At 41.9% G+C, this 26,337-nt stretch overlaps 1 protein-coding gene across 5 annotated transcripts in view; it reads right to left on the bottom strand.

Moving 5' to 3' along the window:
• The window catches only part of SPATA6 (spermatogenesis associated 6), a 64,911-nt gene extending 42,432 nt beyond the window's left edge, over positions 1-22,479 (bottom strand). For 4 of the 5 annotated variants that reach the window (XM_030572730.1, XM_030572731.1, XM_030572734.1 and 1 more), the window contains exons 1-8: positions 22,366-22,479; positions 17,665-17,802; positions 15,596-15,644; positions 14,048-14,089; positions 12,639-12,763; positions 5,954-6,034; positions 3,202-3,480; positions 1,241-1,328 (exon numbers count right to left, since the gene is read on the bottom strand). In XM_030572730.1, the coding sequence (XP_030428590.1) occupies positions 1,241-1,328; positions 3,202-3,480; positions 5,954-6,034; positions 12,639-12,763; positions 14,048-14,089; positions 15,596-15,644; positions 17,665-17,802; positions 22,366-22,413 (850 nt within the window). In that variant the 5' untranslated portion in view covers positions 22,414-22,479. The remainder of the gene's footprint in view (positions 1-1,240; positions 1,329-3,201; positions 3,481-5,953; positions 6,035-12,638; positions 12,764-14,047; positions 14,090-15,595; positions 15,645-17,664; positions 17,803-22,365) is intronic. The other variant, XM_030572733.1, reaches the window with a different exon arrangement.
• Between the last annotated feature and the right edge of the window lie 3,858 nt (positions 22,480-26,337).

Below are 26,337 nucleotides of genomic sequence, written 5' to 3'. Positions count from 1 at the left end.
TAGTGACTAGCCTGAGACCACTGACTCATTTCATACAAGTGTGTGATGCCTATAAGGTGGTAATGTGGCTTTGATATTATCAAACTGCAACAGATTCAAGTTTATGACCCTGAGGTGCAAAGCTTTGCATCCCCAATGTCTACATCTGGAGCCTCCAGTCCTTCCACTATGGGCAAACTGCAAAGTACCTTTAATTGATAATGAATTGCAATGAAGGTATACGAGTGAGGAGTCACAATAAAATGTAAACAGAAGTACACCTAAATACCAATGAAGTTCACTACAATTCATGCTATCATACACGAGGAATACTGAACAAATTAAACCATGTTTTAAAGTACCACCTTCCCTAGTTTTATTTGAGACAGACAGGGAATCTCCAAGTCTGTGGAAATATACTGTATGGAAGGAGGATTCAACATAGCTCTCCACTAAAGGATTCTAACTTTAATCCATGGATTACTGCAAGCAACAAAGCAAATAATCCATGTTGTGCATATAGGAAATAAGAAATCAGAAGCTAAATAAAATGTCTGTAAGAAGACCAGTATTTTTCAGTGCATATGAAGATACATAATTATTGTCCCTGCCCAGTACACCAACCCTGTAGACTAACAGTAGCATGCCGGGTGTACTGAAATTCAGAGGAAAGCATTAGAGGGGCTTCAGCAGCTAGGCCTTGTAGGCGCTAGCCCTGGTGGGTCTCAATAACCAATCACACACATGGCTAAGTGAAAGGGTATTTTACTTTGGCTGGCAGGAAAGGGAAAGGTTGCAGATATCCTAAATACAGAGGCTTAAAGTAGTAACAGTTCAAAGTGAGTATTAGGGATTTTTGTTCGGGTTGTCAGGGCTCCTCAGGCCTCATGCTTGGGAGTGCCCTCTCCAGTGTCATCTTTGTTCAAGCAAATAGGCATTTGCAGGTTTCCAAGCCAGGGTCAGTTAGCGTCTCTCAGCAGGTTCTCCGTGCCTTGTTCCTTGCTAGCCTAGGCTGTACTTTACCAATGCACCAGCCTATGTTGGGGGACACTATTTTCAGATGATACAGAACTAAGGCCCCAATCACTGGAGTAATTAGATACCTTACGCCACGTTTTTTATAACAGTAGTTTCATTCATCCCAGCGTCCTGGCTAAATCCTAGGAAGAAAGGACAGTCTTTCCACACTAAGGGGTTAAAAAGCCTAACCTGCTGTATGGAACAGGAGTATCTAACTTGAGATACAAATGTCAATACTTACTATAAGATACCCTGGACCAACCTTCTCGCCCACTGTCTCTGGTAGGACGCCAAGTATGATCATCAACAGTGGGGCTCGGATGTTCAATCTGGAGCCAAAACATTGTTAAAACATTTAGTGTTGGAGATAAACTTTTTGTACTGCCACACACACACAAATTAAATTACCTTTCCTTCTCCTGTATGTCCAGCTCTGCTCTTTTCTGGATCAAATTATAAATTTAAGATTTTTGATGATAATATTTAGGAAGTTATTCTCAGAATGTTGTCTGTGTAAATGTAGTATTATTACATATACACAGACAATAATGTAAGAACATAGTTATAAAAACCCTTGGATGAGAAATTATAAAGCAAACCAGAAAGGAGGTGAGAGGGTGACACGCAGCAGAACAAGACGTAACTTATTGTCTTATATATTGATGCAAATCCACTAGAACCTTCTTACAGTACCTCAAAGTAACCAATAAATACAAGTTCTTGTTTTGAACTTTGCCAAACATTCAGCTTTGTTACAGTCTGCTACAGGCACCAGTTACATAACAGACAAAAAGGAAAGGCCTTCCTTTATGCATTCGCTACAAATTAGGTATCTAATATTTACCAGAAATAGTTCAGATCTCACCAAGATATTTAAAGCATTGCTCTTCTTTCTAATTAAAGCATAACGTTTAAGCAAGTTCAAATTTTGATCTTAATGTAGCACACCGAATTCCCAGCCCAAGAAGACCTCAGCATTAAAGATACCCATAAGGAGTGTTATCACATCAGAAAGGCAATGGAAGTCTGGGTGTGGTACATTAAAAGAATGCAGCAGATACACATTTTCTTTTTGTGGAAGAGGCCCAAAAGTAGTCAGTAATCAGAATCAGCAATTGTCATGTAAAGGTGCTGTAATTATACTGTGAACATCACCTATAGATGAGAAACAGAAGAACTGACTAATTTGAGTTAAAAGAAAAAATAATATCCATGGGAGTATGATAAGTGGTAGAATGAAGATTAATGGTTGCTTAAGGCTCATCTGAATTTCTAAAGGGTATCTAGGAGTAAAAGAAAAAACTTGTAAGTGAATTCCAGAGTTTGACAACATATGCTAATGAATTAATTAGTAATAAGCTAAAAAGAAGGAATAATCAGAGAAGTAACTAAAATAATCAGGTAATGTGGCAGATAAGATCGCTGGAATTGCACGCAAGCCCTGATATCATAGCACAGAAACAAAAGAGCCCCATTTCTCTCTCTCTCTGCAATCTTTCAAGGTTGAATTCTTATGGTAGATGTTTATAGTGATCGTGGGAAATATTAAGAAAAAAGAAAATTAACAAAGTACATATCAAACAACATGATCCCTCAAGATGTTAAGCACTCTGGCCCCAATCCAGCAAAGTACTTAAGAACATGCTTGGCTTTAAGCAAGAGTAGTCCTGTTGACTTCAGCAGGATGACCCACATATTTAAAGTTAAGCACATGCATAAGTGCTTTGCTAGATCAGGGTCAGAATGCTCAGGAACTTGAAGGATTAAGTCTATATTTTAGTAAAGGGACAATTTCAAAGACAAGATGATAATGTAAAGAAAAGGTACAAAGGAGGAAGTCTGACTTTTCAGAAAGTCACTGCACTCTTTTCAAATCCTATTCAGCCACTTTTAATACTAATACCAATTACTTCCAACTTGAATTATGCACCTATTATGCTGTCCAGTGTGCTAGGAGAAAAAGAATGGGCACTCAGAATTTAAACATGGTATTCATGAAAGAGTTTGATCCTTGTCAGTTACCAACTTTGACAAAAGGACTTTTATTCTAGTTAATTTTACATTTAAAATCACTATGTAGCAGGCTGTTTAGGAGAAAAAAAAAGATTTTTCATATAAACTAGGATTTGGGGAGTAATATTTAGCAGAAGAATAATGTTTGATCTGAGCTTAAATGGGAAACACTTTGCAGAGAATACATACATGTCTAACTACAAATGGAGGTTTATCGGTTTCTCTTCTGAATTCAAAAGGCCCTAGATTTAAATGGGCCAGTCGTTGTCTGGCTTCTTCCGATAGCTCACACATTCGTCTTTTTGTGTATGGAGATGGAGATCGTGATTTAGAAGCTATTGTGGGCTGCTCATAGTTCTTTGTTGCTAAGCAGTGTCGGTTTTTCTCAGGTGAAGAGGTGTTTTTCTTTGGTGACCTTGTTTGTAATCTTCCATTTGGAGCTGAATGATGCACCCGATCCAAATTATCCTAAAGTGAAAAGAGAAATTATGTAGCTTGACAGCATGCCGAGCAAAGATTGCTACTGATAATACAACAAACAAACATCTGCAAAGCGGGAACCAACATCTCCGACAGAAATAGACGTATGTCGTTCAAGTTACCCTAACAAAACTATAATCACACAGCAATTTAGAAAAAAACAGAGATGGTCCTTTTAAAATAATGTGCTTAAAACCAGGAGGAGGATAAAATTCACATTGTTAAATGTCAGACTTTAAGGTTAAGTGCCTGATATTTATCCAATTAGCTTGCTCACACAGTTGGTGCTTAAGACACTATATAAAATTAAGTTGAATTATGTCACTTTAGTTCATTTAATGACAACTCTGCCTAGCATATATGATTAAAAGTTTACAGATTCGAAAATGTATTTGTTCAACTTGCTACCATCTTTTTTTGTAAAATATTTTCAAGGTTTTTACCTTTCTGAGTGTAAGGTTAAATAAATCTGCCTATTTTTAAAAAATAGGAGATGGCAACAGCCTGAATTCTTGTTTATGGTTAATTTATATGCATTTTAGAAGCTGACCAAAGATTCATAATTAGCTAACTGCTTTGAAAAATGCATTTTCTTGAAAGATGGGGAATTTACTGGAGTATTTTGTTAAAGAAAAGGCTATTGGCAAAAAGTTATAATAATACAACTTTAAGGACCCACTTTCCAGTGTTCCTCTTCAGTTATGCCAATAATATAATGCAAATGCAAAACCAAAACATTTGCCTGTAAAAATGGCATTTTTTGCACCCACAAATACAGGGTCTGGAGGCAAAGTTTGGAGACTATTTAAAATTCCAGCATAAGAGTCTAGCTCAGAGTTGACACAAGCTTTAAAAATACTACATTGTGCACATGCATGGTATATTAACAAGCCACAATTCTTCTGTAACCAGCAACACCAAACTAAGAGTTATTTAGTTTGACTAAGAGCCAGCCCTAACTATTAACTTCTTCACCTACCAGTTTAAAAGTCAACTGTCAAGATTAATACTTTCAGTACTGAAGTTTAATTTGAAATACATTATCACTCTTTTGTAATTTCAGCACAAAGTCATCTTTCAGCTGCCTCTACAAGCTTTATAGTTTGACACACACTAGAAAAAAAGGCTACACTTTGAACGCTTCCTCAATGGCACATTTTGGCTTTGATGTCATAGTATAATGAACTGGAATTTCAGGTAAAGTTTGGCTCCAAATACCTTATTTTATTGGTATTTAATTTTGTATATTTTTTATGACTTGCCTTTGGAAATTACTTTTCCTTTTACCAGATATTCTTCTGGTGCATATGTAATGCAACTGAACTACATCAGTGCATAAGAACTGAAAACAGAAATTGACTAGAGTAACTGGGCTGTATTCAATGCTTATTGCTCGACTTTCCACCTGTACTCACAGTTACGTGTTTAAGACTATATATGTTAAGAATCTCAGGTACCTTTTAGTACATTAAAAATCTCAAGAACATGCTATATACATTTCAGAAAAACACCAGTATGACAGCATCTCTTTAAGTGACAATGTCAACTTGATTTTTTTTTAGGTTTATCAGTTTAGAAGCATTCAGTTTTCTAACAGAATGTGCTTTTGAAAAAAAAAAATCCTCCTTTAAAAATCTTGATAAGGCTTTTTTAATTTTGCTCCCCTACTTAAGGATAGACCCAACATCATCATCACCACCCAAAAATTCACAGGCTACCCCTTTCCCTATCCATGCACATTCCTGCCTACCGCCTGTTCATTTTTAGTTTTGCTGTCATTATTACTAATAAACACCATTTTGAACAACGTGGAAAAGACATCATTTGAGTGTTTAAGACAGGAAGCCCAACAGAGGCTCAAAACAGTGAAACTGACTATACACAAAATACTGTCAAGCATACAAAGTAAACAAATTGAGGAAAAAGAGTTTCCTCCAGTCTGTTCAGTTAGGGCATCTAAAGCATGACTTGTCAATCAAATATCACTGTTTCATAATTTCCAGATGGATAAGTTGATGGTCGCCTTTTAAAATGAAGTCTTCATCTCCATTACAAAAAATAATTTCTCAAGATAATTACAGTTATACTTATGTATAGATTTGTTTTGTTTTTAATAATTTGTCATCTCCAGGTTCACTCTGCTACTGTTAGATAATGACAAGAAGGCATCTTCTCAACTCCACACACACCAGGGACTGGCACCTCAGCTGATCACAGGATATGGCAGCTGTTAATTGTTTCCTATTCGAGGAACTCTCAGCACCTACTGTCAAGCACCTAGCCTTCTCTTTACTCATGCTTGATTAAAAATTTAATCAAGTTGTCAAGCACCTCTGACAACTGTTTTACCCAAAACAAAAGGATGAAAAAGTTTGTAGGGAGTAGCACATGCAAACATTTGACAGCATAGCTGTCAATTTAAATCTGGATATTAAATCACAAACAGTTAAATTATGCTAACCTGTACATGAATCCTTCCTGAACTTAACAGGCTTTCTGTAATAAGGGAGCTGGTAGAAAATCTCAATTTTGGTGCAATTCCCTGGAAGAGACACAATAATTGAACATCAAGCTCCAACTAAAGATAAAGGGTATCAAAGAAATAAATGTCACCTAATATAACAAACCATTCCTAATTTTAAACCGTTTCCTTTGTTAATTTCAGCCTTTAATAAAGATAATTAGAAAAGACAGAACAGCAATGGTAAATGTCAAGAAGATAACATTTGCATTTCTGACAATTCAATTACAGATGATTACATTGCTTTTGTACAACAATTAAGATCTGACTTTTATTTCAATATATTTCTTTGTCAAAAGCTGTTTTAAAGATTTTTCATGTCATGTTACATCATCAATAAGAATTCAAAGTAATGCTTTGCAAGTTTTCATTCCTGCCGACTTTGCAAACTTATTTAAAAACACATTATTACTTGTGGTTTCTATAGCTTATGGTAAACTAATGTTTTTCTGTTTACTATATGTGAACTTTTGGTATTCACTGACTGTGTATAATGTTAGTAAAAAACGTATACAGAATTAAGGGCCATATCATGTTCTGCAGATCAAGGGACAGAGGGATCCATCTATACATGCATTTTTCTCAGCTGTGCAGAAGAGAGCTAGGGGTTGGCTATCCCTAGGGAACCTCATCCCCAGCCCCTCCAAGCACCACACCTCTATCCATGTGCAGATCCCCAGACCTGCAGAGCACACTGGGGTCTAGGTATCTGAATATGGAAATGGGAGGGGCAAGGGAGACAGGAGGGTGAGGGCTGGGACATTCTGCAGGACAGCCTGGGGGTCCTGGGCACTACCACAGGTGGTAGAGAAGGTGCACTACCATGGAAAGACAGAGGGGCTTTGGATTCAGTATTGAGGCAAAGGACCTCTTCCCCAATAGATCTCCAAGATCATCTGAGATTTCAAGGTAGCCTTCTTCTATCGTGAACCCTGCTTCTGACACCCTAAAAATTATGGGGGAACTCCATGAGTGAGACTTTTCTCTGCCCCTTCTTCCCCCATGCTTATGCCACTGATTTCCCTACCCTCCACAAGATGGCATGATCTGGCCCCAAGGTAGAGTACTAAAATCAGAAGTACAAGAGACAAAAAAGCCCAACGTGATCTTCATTACCTTTAGCTGTGACAATCATCAGAGCGCTGGATGGTGACAAATTCAATCTAGTGGTTAATTTTAGTGAAAAAGTCAAACCACAGGATATAAAACACATCTTAAAGCTGACCTTCTTTAATCAGCACTCATTTTTATTATCTACATGAATTATCAACTGCCTAAACAGAAGAAAATTAGAATTAATACATCTCCTATGAAAGTCTCAGTAGAGTGCCTACTGTTCTTAAAGAGACCAAGAATTGTTACAGAAACTTTAGATATTTGTTCAACAGAGAAACAGTTTCTTGAGAGCGCGTTTCGATGAACACCTAGGTATCATGGCAACGGATGCCTCAGAAAACCCAACAGACTAGCAGCAAGAGAGGACAAAGAGTCTCAACTCCTTTGTTCTACTCACTACTCTGCCACTGGCTTGAGGGTGTAGGCATCCTTGTGCAAATTACTCAGCCTCTCTGTGCCAACTGTTTACCCAGCTGTCAAATGGGTATAAAATCAACTAGATCAAGGGAACACCGTAAAGCTAGTTAATGCTTATAAAGGACTTTGGAAACATCAGATAACAGATTTGAAACCTGTTAGTGGTAAGAGGGAAAGCAGTCTGTGGTTTTTTGTTTTTTTTTTAAAAATAGCAGCTCCCCAATTGGGACCCTAATGAAAGATACTGGAGGGGAGAAAAGGTCTGTTTAAGTGATGCTGCAAATATTTCACAGAGGGAGAAGATAGTACATTATATAGGCAGTCACAATCAGAGCAGGTTAATCATGTTCTTAGAGGTAAGGTCTGCACAGAAATGTTGAAGAGTCAGCAAAAGCATGAGCAGGACAACACCGCAGCAGGAAAAAAGAAATAAAATTGTTCTGAGAGAACTCCAAGAATGCCTTGTATTCTTATTGTGTGTTCTGAGCCTTGTAAGACATTTAGCTACAGACATTATCAGCCAACTGCCAGCTTTCTGGAGGAGTCCTGATTTCTAATCTTGGGATTCTTTCCAACTGGCAGATTAGTAGTGCTAATCAGACACTGCTTGTCACTGCCTAGCTGAAGTCCAGAACAGTAAACTTTGCTTTTGCTACCTTTAATTTTAACACAAGAAAAAAAGTTACTTGGCATCAAAGCACTATTGTAGCACAGTTATCAGTCAAATATACTGTGACATTGCACTCCATATGTTTTATGGAAATATGCTTATGAGTGTGAATATGACATAACTGGAATATGCTTTATGCAAAAGGTCTCTTGTGAGGTATCATAACAAAGGTTATAAACTACTGAATATATTCCTCCTATTTGTATGCCTGTATCATTCTTGTATCTAAAGCTAGAAATATGAAGTATAACTCTGAGGTCCTATTGTAATTATGCAAAGTGTGGGCCACTAATGGTGTTTTAGAATCTTGATGGCTCCCCTTGACTAGGGCAACTGGTTCTAAATGGCTTATTTACCTGCAAGCCTTCCTGTGTAGTGTGGGCCAACCCAGGAAGAATGGAGACTAAGGGTCTTACACTGACATGTGACCATGTCACCTGATAATGAAATCCATCTTAGGCCCCGTCCAGACTAGGTATTAAAATCGATTTTAGATACGCAACTTCAGCTACGGGAATAACGTAGCTGAAGTCGAATTTCTAAAATCGAGGTACTCACCCGTCTGGACGGCGCGGCATCGATGTCCGCGGCTCTCCGTGTCGATTTCAGAACTCCGTTCGGGTTGATGGAGTTCCGGAATCGATGTAAGTGCGCTCGGGGATCGATACATCGCGTCCAGACTAGACGCGATATATTGATCCCCGAGCAATCGATTTTAACCCGCCGATGCCGCGGGTTAGTCTGGACGTGGGCTTAAATCTGGTACTTTTTCATTTAGTAGGAGGGGTGGGGACCCAGAGAGACAAAAGATTCCTGCTTTGTGCTAAAGCTATAAAAGGGGGTGGAGCAGGACAAAGGGGGCTGCCAATCATGAGAAAACCCCTGCTTACCACTCGAGATGTCTGCTGGAACTAACAAGCACTGTACTTGGGGAAAGGATTGGGCCCAGACTAGGAAGGAGTCTAGCCTGTGAAAGAAGCTTACCGGAACATCTCTGAGGGTGAGATATTACCTGTAATCATTTTTTAATGTATTAGGCTTAAACTTGCATGTTTTTGCTTTATTTTGCTTGATGACCTACTTTGTTCTGCCTGTTATTACTTGAAACCACTTAAATCCTACTTTTTATAATTAATAAAATCATTTTTGTTTATTGATAAGCCCAGAGTAAGTGATTAATATCTGGGGGAGCAAACAGCTGTGCATCTCTCTCTATCAGTGTTACACAGGGCGGACAATTTATGAATTTATCCTGTATAAATTTAATTTGGGGTTTGGATCCCATTGGGAGCTGGGTGTCTGGTGCTGCAGACAAGTAACCTGCTGAGCTGTTTTTAGTTAAAGTCTGCAGCTTTGGGGGTGTGGCCCAGACCCTAGGTCTGTGTTGCAGCAGGCTAGTGTGTTCGGCTGAACAAGGCAGGGTTCTAGAGTCCCAAGCTGGCAGGAAAAAAGGACTCACCGGATATGCTGAAATTATCTCTGACAGTCCCAAGGGGATCTCTGTGACCAAACTAGTCACATATACTTATTATGGCAGCATGTTATAACTGTTCTTGAGGGAAGAACTCAATTGACTAGTGTGGAAATTAGGTGAGTGCTTTTGGTTCTCAAGATGGTGATTAATATTTTACCATTTGCAATAAAATTTACATACATTGATTGCTGCCCACCGGAATAGCAAGTATATCTTACTGGTGCAGCTTAGGAACACCTTTCACTCAAGAGGGAAGAGAGCAGAGGAGCGGGGCAGAAGCACCCATCATTCCAAACCTCAGGAATCTGAAGCCGTTTAGAGAGTAGAGGGAGACCTACCCAAAAGGAAACACAGCTGGTATGATGGGGATCTCGGAAGGACCATTTGAGACCCTTTCATCTTGGTTTGGAAGGGGAGGCTGTTTCCCTCATGGCTGCCCAAACCATCAGCGAGAGAAAGGAGATGCAAATTGTTTAAATTATTCTTGGGGTACAGTCATTACCCTCATTATCCTTCTAAACCATTCCATATTTCTGGGAGGGAGGAGGTACATATGCTTCTGCAGGAACAGATTTCACCATCTAAACTGCTCCACATACTTTCCTGGGCATGAGAGAGACTGGAGCACCTTTTTCTATTCCATCATTCTAGTCTTTCCAGGGCTGCCACAGCTTCATTGTACAGCTGCCAATGCTCTAGCTGGCTCTTCTCAACACCTCAACAAGAATCAAAGGCCCTAAAGTACAGCTGAACTACCATGTTCATTACAGTGATTGTTGCAAAAAGTCAACTATCTGGACACTTGTATCACAAAGAGGTAGACAGCCTTTCAAAATGAATACAAATAAAAATGCCTTTGATTTACCATAAAGAATTTGGGGAGACATGAACTAGCTTTTCAATGGAATTAAAGAATTCCAAATTTTAATTAAAAAATTCTAATAAGCTTCATATTTAATACTATTCCACCATCAAATATTTACTGCAAGTCCTAAACAGCAATGTATAATAAGACTATATTTTCTTTGGGAAAAAAACAACCTTCCTATTAGAACCTTACTATTAGAAGTTACCCTAATGCAGTATGATTTGCTTTTATATTGTATCTATCATCAAACTAAATATATTTGATAATATGCACATAGAATGCTAAAAAAAAGGTATGTATAGAGCAGTTACTGGGGAATCTTCCAAAACAAGGTGCACCTGTGTATTGAATTTTGACATAAAAACACTCCTGGTCCAGATCTGGATTGGTTATAAGCAGGCTTCAAATTGCATCACATGATGTTACAATTTTGTGGTACAGGAGAAATTGCTTACACACACCTATTTGGATTCCAGCTCACTCAACTAAATGTTCATTTAAACAAAGTTCATTCAAATACAACCTATCATCATAAGCCCATCTCTGCTACTCAAGTCATTTAAATGAAGTATGCTCAGACTCCAGTGTGAAACTGCAGAACTGGAATTAATTTCAAACTGGACACCATCAAATTAGGCCTGAATAAAGACTGGGAGTGGATGAGTCATTACAAAACGCAATTTTACCATATAAATTTCCCCCTACTGTTACTCACACCTTCTTGTCAACTGTTTGAAATGGGCCGCCCTCATTACCATTACAAAAGTGATTTTAGACTCCTCGGTATTCCACTGTTAATTGAATTGTCTCATTACGCTGACCCCCCAACATGATAAAGCGACTCATCTTTTCATGTCGCATGTGTGTGTGGGTGGATGGGTGGGTGTGTGTGTACGTACACACAGACACACCCCTGCTACTGTATTTTCCACTCTATGCACCTGATGAAGTGGGTTCTAGCCCACGAAAGCGTATGCCCAAATAAATGTGTTAGTCTCTAAGGTGACACAAGGACTCCTCGTTGTTTTCGTTGACACAGACTAACACAGCTATCACTCTGAAACTTGTCACCTCTATTTGAAACTGACAAGGTGATTTTTAGATTGTCCTTATGAGGCACAGTGTACCAGCTGCAAGCCATTTTTGACCTTTAATCATGAATTTAAGAAATTCAGTAGTAACTGACAGGTCAATTGAGCCCCAAATCATCCCAATCTCAGTGTTCTCTCGCTTTAATGATATTTCCTTTAAAGTTGCTTTCAGAACTATCCCGTTCCCACCTGAGAATCATCAGCTTTAAACGCCTACCAAGGTGCAGACTGAGACCAAACTTATTTTCGTTTAGTGTACATTTGAGCCCGCAACTATAAAAGATCAATGCTAATTCATTCTATTCACTTTGCCAATCACCCCTCAGTTATTATGGCTTTTTTGAAAGCCTAAAAGTGGCTAATTTCTAAAATGGCCTGGCCAGTCAATGTGAATGGAGGCTAAAGAGAGTTTGACAAGTTCTAGAAGGGACAACCAAAGCCATAACAGCATCTAAATATAGGTTATGATGATTATTCATTCTTATTTTGTGAGATCTCTTAAGCCCCAATGAGTGCTGAAGACGCACTGCACGCAGCATTGTACGAACAGATGGATCAATAGACCTTGACCCTGAGGGTTTCCAGTGTAACTGGAGCCAAAATGTAACAAAAAGAGTAAGTGGGGGAGAAAGTTACAAAAATAAGATTGCTCTGTTGCATAGTTCAACTGGCTGTACAATTTGATGGTTCCTGCTGGCAGTAAATCTAGCTTCCCTCCCACTGGTGAAAAGAAGAAATAAAGGCTATGGTACTACATATCAAATCAATCTAGAAACTAACTTGTTCACAAGTATCGTTTGCACATCAAGTTAAAATAACATTTCCAGCAGACATATTCTATCTTCACAAAGCTCAGCCTTGGATTAGGACTTGTCATTTCAGGTATTGAATTAACTGTCAAAAGTAATCACTTTTGGCTTGAGGTAGTTCACAAAGCTGTTCCTGTGAAACATACTGTATCATACATACAATACACCGTATGCACTTACTGTAAAACTAGAAGACCGCTTCATTAAAACTTCACGATCTGAACCATGGTGCCCACGAGTAAGCTTAGGATCAGGGAAAAGGAAATCTCTTGTATTTTCTTCATAAGTGGCTAGAATTTCTCCCACTATAAAGGAAATATGTATTGGGAAACAGTTATACAGTGTAGAGAAACATGCACAAGACTATGCTGAAACTAGTATAACTTTTTACCTTTAAAAATTAAGAGTAAACTCTTATTACACTAGGCCATAAGACCACTGACTAAAGTGGGACTATGCCCGATAGCAAGAATGCACAGGATTGGGCCTTTAAGCACCTTTTACTCAATACTGTACCAAATTTACGTAAAGTAGACTGCCTTTGTTGCACTTAGAGACATGTAAAAGGTTTGCCTACAACATTTCTTCAATTTTTTTCCTTCTTCCTCTCCTATGTGCAGACAACAGTTTTCTAACAGTAGCCAACATCTGTTATTCTGTATTATAGAACTATTATACAGATTTAGCCAGTTGCCAGAAAGGAATTTAGGTACAAGCAAAGAGAGTATTTCAAGATCCTCAAATCTTATTCTATTTTCTTCAAAGAAAAAACACGAGATAGATTATATACAACTTTCAAGTTGTTCTACCACAGTGACTTTTCCAAACGTCCATTATAAGCGATCTCAGAGCCCCTGAAATTAACCCTCTCCTTCAAAAATCTCCTATGCTCCCACAATAACAAAATCCACACTCAGTTTATTTCATTGTATAAATATCCCAGTGAGCCACTGAGAGAAATAAGTATTTTCTTGCTTGCTCTGGTGTTATTAAGGACCTGTAACTATGGGTGCTTTTAATTCCACAGTTCTCAAACAAGTCCTCCTTCAAACTCTATTTTACTTCCAATAAAATGCACATTTATACTATCCATGGAAACATTTGAATTTCATTAAGATAGATTTCTTTATAAATCACATAAACCTATAACAGAAATATGACTAATCATTATTATCTTCACCTCTCCCCAGAGACCTGTAATATTTATAGCATGGATAAGGATTTTTCCCAGTGGTCACCATTAAAAGAAAAGTGTCACTTTGAGAACAAGATTATGCACTTTGAAACTTCACAGGCAGACACACCACAAGTGAATTTTGATGCCTTTAATAAGTGTGCATTGAGTGATTTCGGTTTATTTTCAATTTTTGAAGTATTATCACTTTCGTAAGCCTGAGAATGGAACATTTCAATATTAGCTTTATTCTCTTTCAAAAATGAGATCCTCTTGATCTATTAACATTTTATATTCAGAGGACTATTTGTTGAAGAGCTTTCTACATGGTTTGTATGTTGAGAAAAATGATTGTACCTCCTCATGGAAATTCACCTATTGAACTGCATAATTTATGAAAAGATTGATACAATACCTGGAGGAACAAGCTGTATTAGTTCAAGTACTGCTGTGTCAACTAGAAAGGAAAAAAAGTTTTTTCATAAGTCAAAAAATAAACTATGATCAGAAGTAATTTTAATATGCAAAGTAAAAGAGCAACCCATTCACTGATTTAACCATCTCGACAATGTATGGGCTAATGTAATAAATACAATTATGATGTACCAAAAGCAGATTATGAACACTTCATATGAATACTACAAACCTAGGCTAACACAATGGAGTCTTTAGGCATTACCATAATGCAAATAATAAATTATTGGCTCAAGCTTATAACAGACACTGTCAAGTTTGGCAGCACATGGATTCAATCCTTTGAAGAGACTACAGAGAAGCCACGATGTTTGGATCCTGTTTCGGACTATAATTCTCACAATGTTTAAAGGGACCTAGATTTGGAGTTTTAGTTCAGGCACAATACTATTTTAATATGATTCATCATGCTGAACGTATGGCAGCACTGCTCATTGTGGAGTCACTCTGTTTAAAAAAAAAATCACAATCATTTGATAAGGTAAAATGCTCATTGAAGTTCGAAGTATTTGAACTCAGCTTGCTATATAGGGTCAGTTTGTTGAGTCCATGAAGTCTTTGTATATGAACAAGCTACATTTTCAACTGTTTTAAATTTTACTCTCTTGAATACACTAGAAGAAATGTATAATTTAGAGATTTCTGGAAGTGACCTCTTATTTATCTGTATTCCTGGTAAGTTATTACTATCAAAAGAAGCCATCGCATCCTCTAAAACTTTCTTAGGCTAACATTTGAAGGATCACACTTTGAGCAATGACTATTTCATTGAATGATCACACATATTTGTAGCAGATCATTCTTAAGCAACTAGTGTTTCAAAGAGATAGTAAGAATGTTTTCCTGTTCCCAATCTAACCCCTCAACTCTCAAAAGTATCTTTAGATTCCATATTATTAATATGATATCAGCCACCAAGGGCTAGATCCACAAAGGGATCCAGGTGTCTAAATGCCATTTTAGGCACCCAAGTTTCAAACTTTAGATCCTCTAAACCCCTGCTCAGTGGCCACATAATCCCATAGGAACCTAAATTAACCAGACTCCAAAGTTTCCACCAGTAAAGTCCCTTAAGCATTTAAATTTGTGACTGTGGGCATGAGCAAAAGTGTTTAAATCCTGACACTGCTGAGCTGCTCGGAACCCAGCTCAGGTAGGGCTCTCAATCTCTTCTGTTAAAGCTGTTCTAATTTGTATGAAATACTTAAATATCCCTTGAAGCAGGGACTGGACCAGAGTCTCACAGAGAGAGCACTAACCACTAGGAGACAGAGTCTCTCTCTTTTTCTTTTGCCCCATGATTATTTTTAAGGGACTGAACTCCCCACTGCATTCTGTCTAGAGTCCAAGCGCCAAACTCGTGGCCATGAATTCTGATGGGAAGCACAATGCCTACATATTAGGCACCATAATACTGAGCCTAAGTCCTCTTTCTGAGGATCTAGCCCTAGGTACATACAATATAATATATATTAAAAGCAAAACCTACATTGAAGTAGCTCAACAAGTTTTCCAGGATCAACTACATCAGTAAATACCTAAAACAAAAGATTAAAAACAATGTAATGGACATTTGATCAGAAATAACAGATGTGCTTAGAGAAAACTAAAGTTTGCCTTTGATTGATTATTGCAAACCGTACTATTCCCCATAGGGAAAAAAGAACAGAAAACTGAAATTATAACCTGGCACTGAGACAGAATCTATTTCTTAGAAAGACGGCACTTTTGGTCAGCTGATTTCTAACCATTTCAAGACTCTTCCTCTCCATCTAAATTACGTGAGCTACCATAGATAAAGAGGCAATCACATGAACATGCAAGTGCAGTCTGCACAAATTTCAGCAATATAAAAGACAAATAGCTAAACTTGTTAGAAACGTTCATTTTTCATCTTTAACTGAAAAAGATTAAAGGGTCAATGTCAGCTTTAATTATTGGGTTTTCTACACTGAGCAATCCCACAATTTTCTTAGATATTTGAAAATAGAATTATTCTCCCTTTTGTTTTGTCTTCTTTCCATTTGTATAATGTTGATAATTCTTCTGGCACTTGTAACTGAACTTAAAATAACGTGACACATTTCCATTACATTCTTGTTTGTGCATAACTATTACTGATCATGTCAGTACCACCCTGGGAATACCGTTCATTCACTAACTACTGTTGGAAAGCCAGAAAGGGCAGCTCTCTACAACATTTCTTCAAGTCCTGCTAAAATAGTGACTAGTTTATTATAATTTCTAGGGGGAAATAGATTAATAAGTTACAGTTAAACTGCAGAAGAAGAACTCCGCTGAACAGTTGCAAAGTATGCCTAAATTGTACTCTATTGACAATACGCTAAGTTCTCGTCTTCAGAATATGGACAGAAACATTACAGTATCTTTCAATGAGATTTTTAAACAAACATCACACCCAATTAGAGGGCAAACAGTCATTTTAGCTGAAGACAGTAGCGTTCAAAGTTCAGCAGCTGGCAGTCTTCCCACTGATTCAGTACTGAGTCACTGCCTCAGCGTGCTGTTGAGGGAGATCCTACTGCTGGAGGTACCAAACTTCTGAAGATGTAAATGTAGAGAGCCTGAATACCTCAAGCTATTACATGACACTATTTGTAAGAGCCTGGATGTTATTCCCAGCGCTCTGGCTAAATTCCCCCTTAAGAAACTGCACTCTATAAATACACCTAGATTTCTCCCTCAGTTTCAGTTGAATACAGTAATCAGCACTTTCTGTCCTAAGTTGTTTTGTACTCTAGTTGTGCACTGCTAAATAGCTGCTATGTTCCATTTCCACCTTGCCTTTCAGTGATGGGTGAAATTATCCCTCTCCATGCCTTACCTATCTCATAAAGGTGTTGTTAAGGCTTAATCAGTCAGTCTTTGAAAGTGCTTTGGGATACTTGGATGAAAAGCACTAGAGACATGCAAAGTATGGTTATTCATCAGTAGTCAAAAACCGGAATCATATTTGTAAGGTACAGAATTTCATTATTCCTATGGCACTCACAATGAAACTAGTAGGGTCACAGAAGAGGTGATAGGTGACGGTAAATTACAAGGCTATAGTGCCATCAAGGGGGCTCTTGCAACATCAAACCAGGAAAGAACTGCTCATATGGAGAGAGCTGTCTGCCACCAGAAAGCCCAAGCTCATATTCCATCTTTTTACTACCAATTGTTTTATAATCTAACTTTGTGATTTTTAATTTTCATTCTTCTCCCTATTCCCTACTTTTATTTTCCATTTTGACCTACATTTAAGAAGCATAATACTTGGCAGGAACTAAGAGGAACTATTGGGGGGGGGGAAAAAAGGTCATTTTGTAAAAGAAGAATGAACAAAAACCTAAAAATCCTCATGATATACTATGGTCATATGCTCACAAATTTATTTTAAAATTACCATATCTATACTGAAAAAACAAATGTCTTTTGTGTTGAAGAGCTGCTGAAATTAGCAGTAATACAATATCATTTTCAGTGTGATCATTTGTGTTTGGGGATTCTGGTTCTTTGTTTTTTAAATGCTCATGTCCGATGTTAGGATCATACCTTTTCAAATACTAGTTTCTCTTCTAAGAAGAGTGGAAATGCTGCAGGGACACATTGAGTCCTTTTGTACTGTCCAAACACACAGGCGCTGAGATAGAGTTCACTTTTGTCTTTCAGCAATACTCCAGGGCAAGTTATCTGGAAGAACAACATATTTATTATATAAACTTGAGCTTCAGCGTTAGAATTAATGGTCATATTTGGGAGAAAAAATAGAATGGGCTGAGATGAAAATAGTTGTTTGCTTGGGAACCATATGGTAACATATTTCAGTGGCACACCCTCCTTTTCTAAAGTAATTCTAGCCGTACTTACTTATAGTAAGGCAAATACTTATAGTTTTAAAATATTTAGGACTAAGTTCTCCCCTAGCGTAAGCAGTTAACTTCAGCCAGAGCTGAACCAGACTCCCCAATCTTAAGGTCACACTTTATAATAGCTGCTGGGTTCACGATCCACATAATTTAATCACTAAGGGTTATACTGAGCAAACAATGACACACGAGATATACAAAACACGTCCCAAGAGCCAAAAGCTGTCCAAGTCCTAAAATGTAGCCTCCTGGCAGTGAGAACTCAGCTGATGAACTGGTAGTTTTTATTGCTCGTGAACTAATTCAATCTGCCTAAGAAAGGTACATTTGTTTTAGGGTTGGATTTTTTTTTTCTTCACATTTATGTAAGCGTATGTGGGAATTAGGTGTAGCTCTTGGTCTCCTGGAAAGGTGCCAGTGCAATTCCTGATGTTGCAAAGTTTGGGTACCACCAGGGCCGTCCAGAGCAGGGGGGGGCAGGGTAAGTGGGGGGCAATTTGCAGGGGCCCCCACGAGAGTTTTTCAGGGCCCTTCACTCCCTATGGGGCCCCCAGAAAACTCTCACGGTGCCCGGGCCCCCCGGAGCTTCTTCCACTCCAGGTCTTCCGCGGCAATTTGGCGGCGGGGGGTCCTTCTGCTCCAGGACCCACCGCCAAAGTGCCCCAAAGACCCGTGGCAGGGGGTCCTTCCGCCCCGGGCCCCACCGTGGAAGTAACGGGTCTTCAGTGGCAATTCAGCGGCAGGGGTCCCCCGCTGCCAAAGACCCCAGGCCCCCCAAATCCTCTGGGCAGCCCAGGGTACCGCAGGAGTACCAAAGGGAGACTGGACTTTTTTACTAGAGCAAGACTCCTGGACATTGCTGGTGGGTGGTCACTGCATTGTCTTTCACATCTATTTCTAACTCATAAATTTAGTTCTCTGGATAGTGAGAATCTCATACATTTTTTCAAGCTGTGATGTACATGACACAATTCTCAGCTGTTCTCTCACATTAAGAACACACACAAATCTCTTCCCTAGAGCTATATGTTATTTTCTCCAATTCTGATGGTTCTGCTGTGTGATCCAGCTAAAGAATTCCCAGTCACCTTTCGCTTCAGTTTATGCTGCTCCCATATTATCACAGTATTATAAATGTGAGGTTGCCTCTTGCAACACAAGGTTGCAGGAGAAGCAGTGCTCAGATTTTCAATTGCCAGCTAGAGGAGAAAGGGACCAGAGTGACAGGAATGAAGTGAGGTATGTTTACTACAGTTCTCCTTCTTTAGATGAACATTTTGCATGAGAAATGCCTACTGGACCTAAAGAAAGATCCTTCACATATCACAGAAAAATAATCCCTGAATGAAAGAAGTTATGGAGGCTAAATCCAAAGGATCTGTGCAGTGCTTAATTAGTAATGAAAGAGGTACCAGGGCTCAAGCAATTTTTTTTTACATTCATAACTGACGCTGCCAGCCCAGATGTGCTGGGGCTACGAACGGCCAATCCTAAAGGCACCGGGGGCTCACCCTGACACAAATTAAGCATTGGATTTGTGGAATTTAATGGGGACCTATGGTCTAAACAAGAAAGCCTGTTAAAACATATATTAACTAAGCAAACGGTTTCCCCCTCCAAGAGTTATTATCTCTGATGAAAGGCACCAGGTTAATAGTCCTAAAGATTGACACATACCTGCCAAGTATTACACCTCTTGCATGAAACTCATGCACACATAAGTATGAATGCGAGAGAGATTTCCCCATGCAACCCCTTGTAGCCTAGGGGAAGATTCCCTGAACTACAAACTAAGAGACAATGAGTTTGTCTCAGCTCTTCAACTGAACGCTCTTAATATTTCTGTGCACTTCACAACCCTTCTAACCAAGGCCTCATATCTTTACCTTAGAGGAGGCAGTGAGCATTCCCCCATTTTACAGATAAGACAAAAGAAAGCTTGAAGGTCAGTGAAGGCAGAGCTGAGAACAGAATCCAAGTCTCCAGTCCAACAGACTCAAGTTTCATCCAGTTTCCCATTTTGCCTTGACAGAAAAATGAAGTTCTTCCCAGATCATTGTTCAGGTATGCTGGGAGCTTGCACTTCTGCTGCCCTCTAGACAAACTAAGGGCTTCATTTAGCAGAGCTGCAAAAGCACAAAATCTACAATTTTTAAAGCCAATTTATGGATATATACCAGTGAAGTACAAATATACATTTTAACTCACTAAATAATTTCCATAACGTGTCACACGGAGCTGCACAGACCTTGACAACTATGCTGAAGCCCCTATTTGATTGCATTTCTTAAGGCCAATGGACAGTTTTACTCTATGCTTTGTGATATGCTATGTACAAATATGGTAATATTATCCCCAAGACAAGTACAGTTAGGGGAGCAGCAGTGCTATCCCCAAACTGATCTCAGAACAGACCTGGAGGGACTACCGGTAAAGATACAGTAACAAACTAGATCAGCATCCTTGCTCATTCAATTTGTGTCTTCTGTGCCAAGCTTACCAAAAATGTGTGGCCACAGTGGTCTTGTGATGCAATAAGCATCCAATGAGAAATGGAATGAGACCCACCAAACTCATTTCATATAAGGGGACAGCATTTTATAATGAACCATGATCTGCTTTCAAGGGGAGTCCTGCTCTTTGAGTTTACATGCAGTTTTAGGACTGTGGTGTGTGTGTATTTAACTAACTCCAGACTCAGGGCTTCACAAATCCACTTGCCTACTAACAAATAAGATGCTCTCAGTGTCAAGGACAAACAATGTCCATCAACTCCTACAGAGTTTTCACTTACAATAAGGTGTCAGCCAATACGGTTGCAAAGGTAACCTTCCAAATGTGAATGGAACGTAAGCAGGTGCAACACTAACTTCCTTAGCCTGCAGACACACAGCTCTAGTAATTCAGCATGTTGCTGCAGGTAAGAACTCTCTAGTTGGCAGCGAAATGAAGAATCAGGTGAATTTCACTTGGCGGCTGCTTGGGAAGGGTAGCATCAAAGACAGGCACTGGAGCTATTCTCTAGGAAGGCGCATTCAGAAAAGAGGCTGGTGGACATAACTAAAAGGCCTCCTTTGATTGCAACCCGGGACTTGAGAGTGGGAAGAGTAGCCAATATCCCTAAGTGCAGCAGCCAGAGGCGAGGGAGTAGGGGCTACCCTTCCGCACACCCCATTACAGCACCCAGAACCCAGGCTTCAAGGAAGAACCCAGAGAAAATACTAGTTCTTCTTTCCAGCAGCCAAAAAGGGCTTTTGGGGGAGAATGGGGGAAAGGTCATCTTTAATCAGACAGCCATAGATACAGGCTGATATGAAACTTACCAAGCTGTCATCTCTGAACAACTGAAGGAAAACTGGTATCCTCCCCATCCTTCATCTCATAATAAGTGCATGGTCATGCGGCTGTTTAGAGCAAACATGCAATGGCCAGCAGTAGAACAAATCAGAAACCAAAAACACCAGCTCCGTTTCCATCGTAGGCTCTCACTGACAATGTGAGGACAATGCATTTTCATATTTTAGATGGCATCCAGGATTTTTCTCTGTGCCAAGTGCATTCAGGAAGCAGTGGGCTAAAATAACCTATCTAAGATCTAAGCAAGATCTAAGATCTAAGCAAGCACTGACCATGCAGAGTCAACCATAATGCCAACCTCACTTTGCCAGCTGGCACCGCAAGGCGTCTCCAGAGGTGTACAAAGTATGGTTGGGGATCATGGGAGGAGAGGGTTACCTTGAGTAAGTCAGAATACAGGTATGCTACTTTGAGCCGCCTCACTTGGCTGTGGTCACCTCCCTTTCGGGTCAGGACCCCAGTTTGAGAAAGGCTGGTCTCCCCTGTGAAGTCTGGGTAATAGTGGGTAAAAGCACACAACAGGCCGGATCTCACGGGGGGGGAGACCGGGTTCCTGAATTTGGTAGGGCCCTAGCCATGAGAAATACCAGCAGACTAAACTAATTCACCCCCCGCCCCCGGTCTGCGCGGGTTTCACCCCCGAGGAAGACTCTGACCCTCGGGCCCAGGGGGCCGGGCAAGGCGAAGGCGGCCAGAGCAGGAGGCTGAAACTAACGGCGCCGCAGCCCATCACCAGAGGGACACGGGGCCTTTGAACCCGCCGCCCTGCTAGGATGGCGGCCCAGGCGCTGCCCCGGGCGGGGGGGCTCGAACCACAGCCCCGGTCACCGAGCAGCTCGGCGGCAGAGCCCGGCCGGTCGGAGGGCGACGAGCGCCGGACTCCATCTCCTGCGGCGCGCGGCCGCGGCCTGCCCGTGCCTCAGTTTCCCCGCTGGGCAGCAGCGGCACATCCGGGGCCGCAGCGCGGGGTCCCGCTGGGGGCAGGCGCCCAGCCCGGCCCGGCCCGGCCCGGCCTCCCCCCGCCACTCACCGAGCGGAGCTCCAGCTCCAGGGCGCAGACCAGCGCCTTCCGCGGCATTGGGGACCGGGGGGGCAGGGCGGCTCTGGGCCCGCACAGGACGCGCCGCGCCGCGCCGCGCCGCTAGCTCAGCCCCACCCGCAAGGAACGACGCCGTCGTCGTGGCAACCGGAACGTTTCCGGACTCTACCATGTGACCAGGGCGGGGGCGCGGCTAATGCCATGACGTTAGCGCCACGTGCCGTGGAAGACCGAGCAAAGCCCTCGGCAGTTATGCGCATGCGCGATAGGCGGAGCCCAGTAGTACTAGCGCTCGGGGGGCGGGACGCGTCCCTCCAGCCCCTCCCGCACCGGGCGCCCGTCTGCAGCCCCCGGGGAGACCTCTCCACGCACCGTCCCGTCGCTGCGCTGCTGCGAGCCGGCCCCTCCCACAGCGCCCCTCCCCACGCTGCACCCCGTGGCCCTGCAGAGCCCTCACCGCCCATCCTGCGCCCCACAGCGCCCCAAGCCCCTGCACCCCACAGACCGCCCCTCCCAACCCTGCGCCCCACCGCCGTGATCCCCACCCTGCAGCACCCACTGCCCACAAACCGCCCCTCCCCCACCGCCGTGATCCCCACCCTGCAGCACCCACTGCCCACAAACCGCCCCTCCCCCACCGCCGTGATCCCCACCCTGCAGCACCCACTGCCCACAAACCGCCCCTCCCCCACCGCCGTGATCCCCACCCTGCAGCACCCACTGCCCACAAACCGCCCCTCCCCCACCGCCGTGATCCCCACCCTGCAGCACCCCACTGCCCACAAACCACCCCTCCCCCACCGCCGTGATCCCCACCCTGCAGCACCCCACTGCCCACAAACTGCCCCTCCCAAACCTATACTCCACCGCTGTGATCCCCACCCTGCAGCACCCACTGCCCACAAACCGCCCCTCCCCTCCCTCTGTGATCCCCACCCTGCAGCACCCACTGCCCGCAAACTGCCCCTGCCAACCCTACACCCCACCGCTGTGATCCCCACCCTACAGTACCCACTACCCACAAACTGCCACTGCCAACCCTACACCCCACCGCTGTGATCCCCACCCTGCAGCACCCACTGCCCACAAACCTCCCCTCCCCTCCTGCTGTGATCCCCACCCTGCAGCACCCACAGTCCACAAACCGCCCCTCCCCCCACCGCTGTGATCCCCACCCTGCAGCACCCCACTGCCCACAAACCGCCCCTCCCGTCACCGCTGTGATCCTCCCCTGCAGCACCCCATTGCCCACATACCACCCCTCTTCCCCACTGTTCACATAGGGCCCTGCATCTCACTGCTGCAATCTCCACCCTGCACCCACGCAGCGCCCTGCCTGCCCACAAACCACCCCTCCCAAACCTGTACTCCAGAGCTGTGATCCCTACCCTGCAGCACTCCACTGCCCCCACACACCCCTTAGAATCATAGAATATCAGGGTTGGAAGGGACCTCAGGAGGTATCTAGTCCACCCCTGCTCAAAGTAGGACCAATCCCCAACTAAATCATCCTAGCGAGAGCTTTGTCAAGCCTGGCCTTAAAAACCTCTAAGGAAGGAGATTCTACCACCTCCCTAGGTAACTCATTCCAGTGCTTCACCACCCTCCTAGTGAAAAAGTTTTTCCTAATAGCCAATCTAAACCTTCCTCACTCCAATTTGAGACTATTATTCCTTGTTCTGTCATTTGATACCAGTGAGAACAGTCTAGATCTCACACACACCCCCCACCCCAGTCCACACACACACCCTCACCACCCTGCATCTCACTGCTGCAATTCCCATCCTGCAGCCACACACCTCCTCAAGCCTGTCTCAGCCTGGAAAGTCCCCACTCCTGCACCCTACGGGTATCTGAGTCCTACTGAAGAAGCAATTTTCCTCCTCCTCCCATTTAGCTGGAGCGATGAGAGCCATTTGGATCTTTCAGTCATGATCTGGTCCAATGACTGCACTATAGACCCAAGCAGCTCTGTTAGATAGGCTTTTAGGGAAAGAAACCCCTCTATCAGCACAAACATTTACTGATTAGCAACACTGGTGACCAGAGGTACAAGAAATACATGCTAGTTTCAAGGATTCAAGGTTTAAAAGAATAAAAGCTTCCCCTAGTATGGAAGTGCCTCTTCAACTCTGAATTCCTTTGCTTCTGCAGGCATTAATCTTCTCTTAGCATTATTTCCACTCAGTTTTATGGAGGTGAATAAAGAGGTCTGGGTGGCTGCCTTGCATAATATTGATTTTTTGCACTCAGCTCCATCTAAATGATCAAGAACGCAGTGCACCTTCTGCTGCTGCTCCCCGTATTTGGGCAATGTACAGAGAAAGTGAAAATCCTGGCAACAGGGAAGTAAATGGGAGAATTCGTCCTCCTGATTCTGCTTTCACTTCTACCAGTGAGAATCTGAGTAACCACTAAATGAATTGGAGTTACACCAGTACCAGACAAACATGAAGAGAATCGTGACCCTATTTTCTTCAGTGGGAGCAGGATCAGGCTTTAGATCTGTTGCGGCAGGACATTTTCAAGACTCTTCATTTAGTCCTGCTGATGGGGCTTCAGGGATCCAGAAATGTGGGGAAGGGAAGAAATCACATACATAAAGCAGTAGATGATAGTGTGGTGATTAAAGTCTAGGAAGTATCCTGCATTAGAGAGAGGCAGAGTGATAGTTTAGATCAGAGAGCAATTGTGCCTTGATCCAATTATTTTCCATTTCATTTAATTTGTCTCTACCTTTAAAGCCTCTATATTGACAGAGCAGCATAAAAGAGCCTTAACTTAACTAAGAATTGGGCCTCTCTTCTCTTGGGATGTCATCACTGAGAGTAATTGCCCTAACAATAATTGTGGAAAGTTCAATGAAAACATCTGCTCTACGTGCAGTCTGGGAGCAGGGCAACAAAAAAATTGCTAGGCCTAGAAAGATTTCCATATGAAAAGCAACAAAAGTTTAGGACTCATTTTATAGAGAGTAAGAATACAAGGTAATCTGAAAATTAAAAGGCAACCTGTTCAAAACTTATAAAAGAAAGTGCTTTATAAAGACACAATTAACCCGTGGAACTCACTGCTACAATAAATTAATGAGGCAAAGATCTTTGGAGGATTTGGAAAGCTAGATATTTATATGAACAATAGGAATACCTGCAGCTGGGGCAGTGATTGTCTTTGTTCTGTGTTAATACAACACCTAGCACAGTGGGGTCCTGGTCCACGACTAGTGGACCTAAGCACAATAGCAATGCAAATAAATAAATTATAATACATAAAGGGATGTGCTCATGCTACAATACCAGACTTAGGGTTAGTAAGAAACTTCTCTCATAGGCATCTTATTGCATAGTTCTAGCGGTTTAATATTTGCCTCAGAAATTTCTGAAACCGACCACTGTGTGAGAGAGGATACTGAACTCAATGGACCTCTTGTCTTATCTACTAGAACAGTACCTGTGTTCACATCTCATTTCTATCTTGATTCATTACTGGGATAACGGTACCTTGCATAGTGCAGTCATATGGCGAAATTCTGCTTAGTCCAAGGGAGCTCCCAGAAAAAGCTAATGTTAAACAATCCCTACAAGTGGTGGAGTAAAGCAGAGAGAATTTTGTAATGCAAGAGATTCTAATGGGATCAAGGAGAAGCAAAGTAAATTGTGTTATCACAGGCCTGGTCTACATTGAGGGCGAGGGATTGGTCTAAGATAGCAACTTCAGCTACAAGAATAGCGTAGCTGAAGTCGATGTATCTTAGATCGACTTACCTCCCGTCCTCACGGTGCGGGATCAATGGCCGCGGCTCCCCCGTCGACTCTGCTTCCACCTCTGGCCCTGGTGGAATTCCGGAGTTGACGGGGTCGCGGCTCCCCCGTCGACTCTGCTTCCACCTCTGGCCCTGGTGGAATTCCGGAGTTGACGGTGTCGCGGCTCCCCCGTCGACTCTGCTTCCACCTCTCGCCCTGG

The sequence above is a fragment of the Gopherus evgoodei genome, chromosome 8, assembly GCF_007399415.2.
Source record: "Gopherus evgoodei ecotype Sinaloan lineage chromosome 8, rGopEvg1_v1.p, whole genome shotgun sequence".
Classification (NCBI taxonomy): domain Eukaryota; kingdom Metazoa; phylum Chordata; order Testudines; family Testudinidae; genus Gopherus; species Gopherus evgoodei.
Note: the sequence above shows the minus strand (reverse complement) of the source record. Positions and strands in the feature narration are given on the sequence as shown.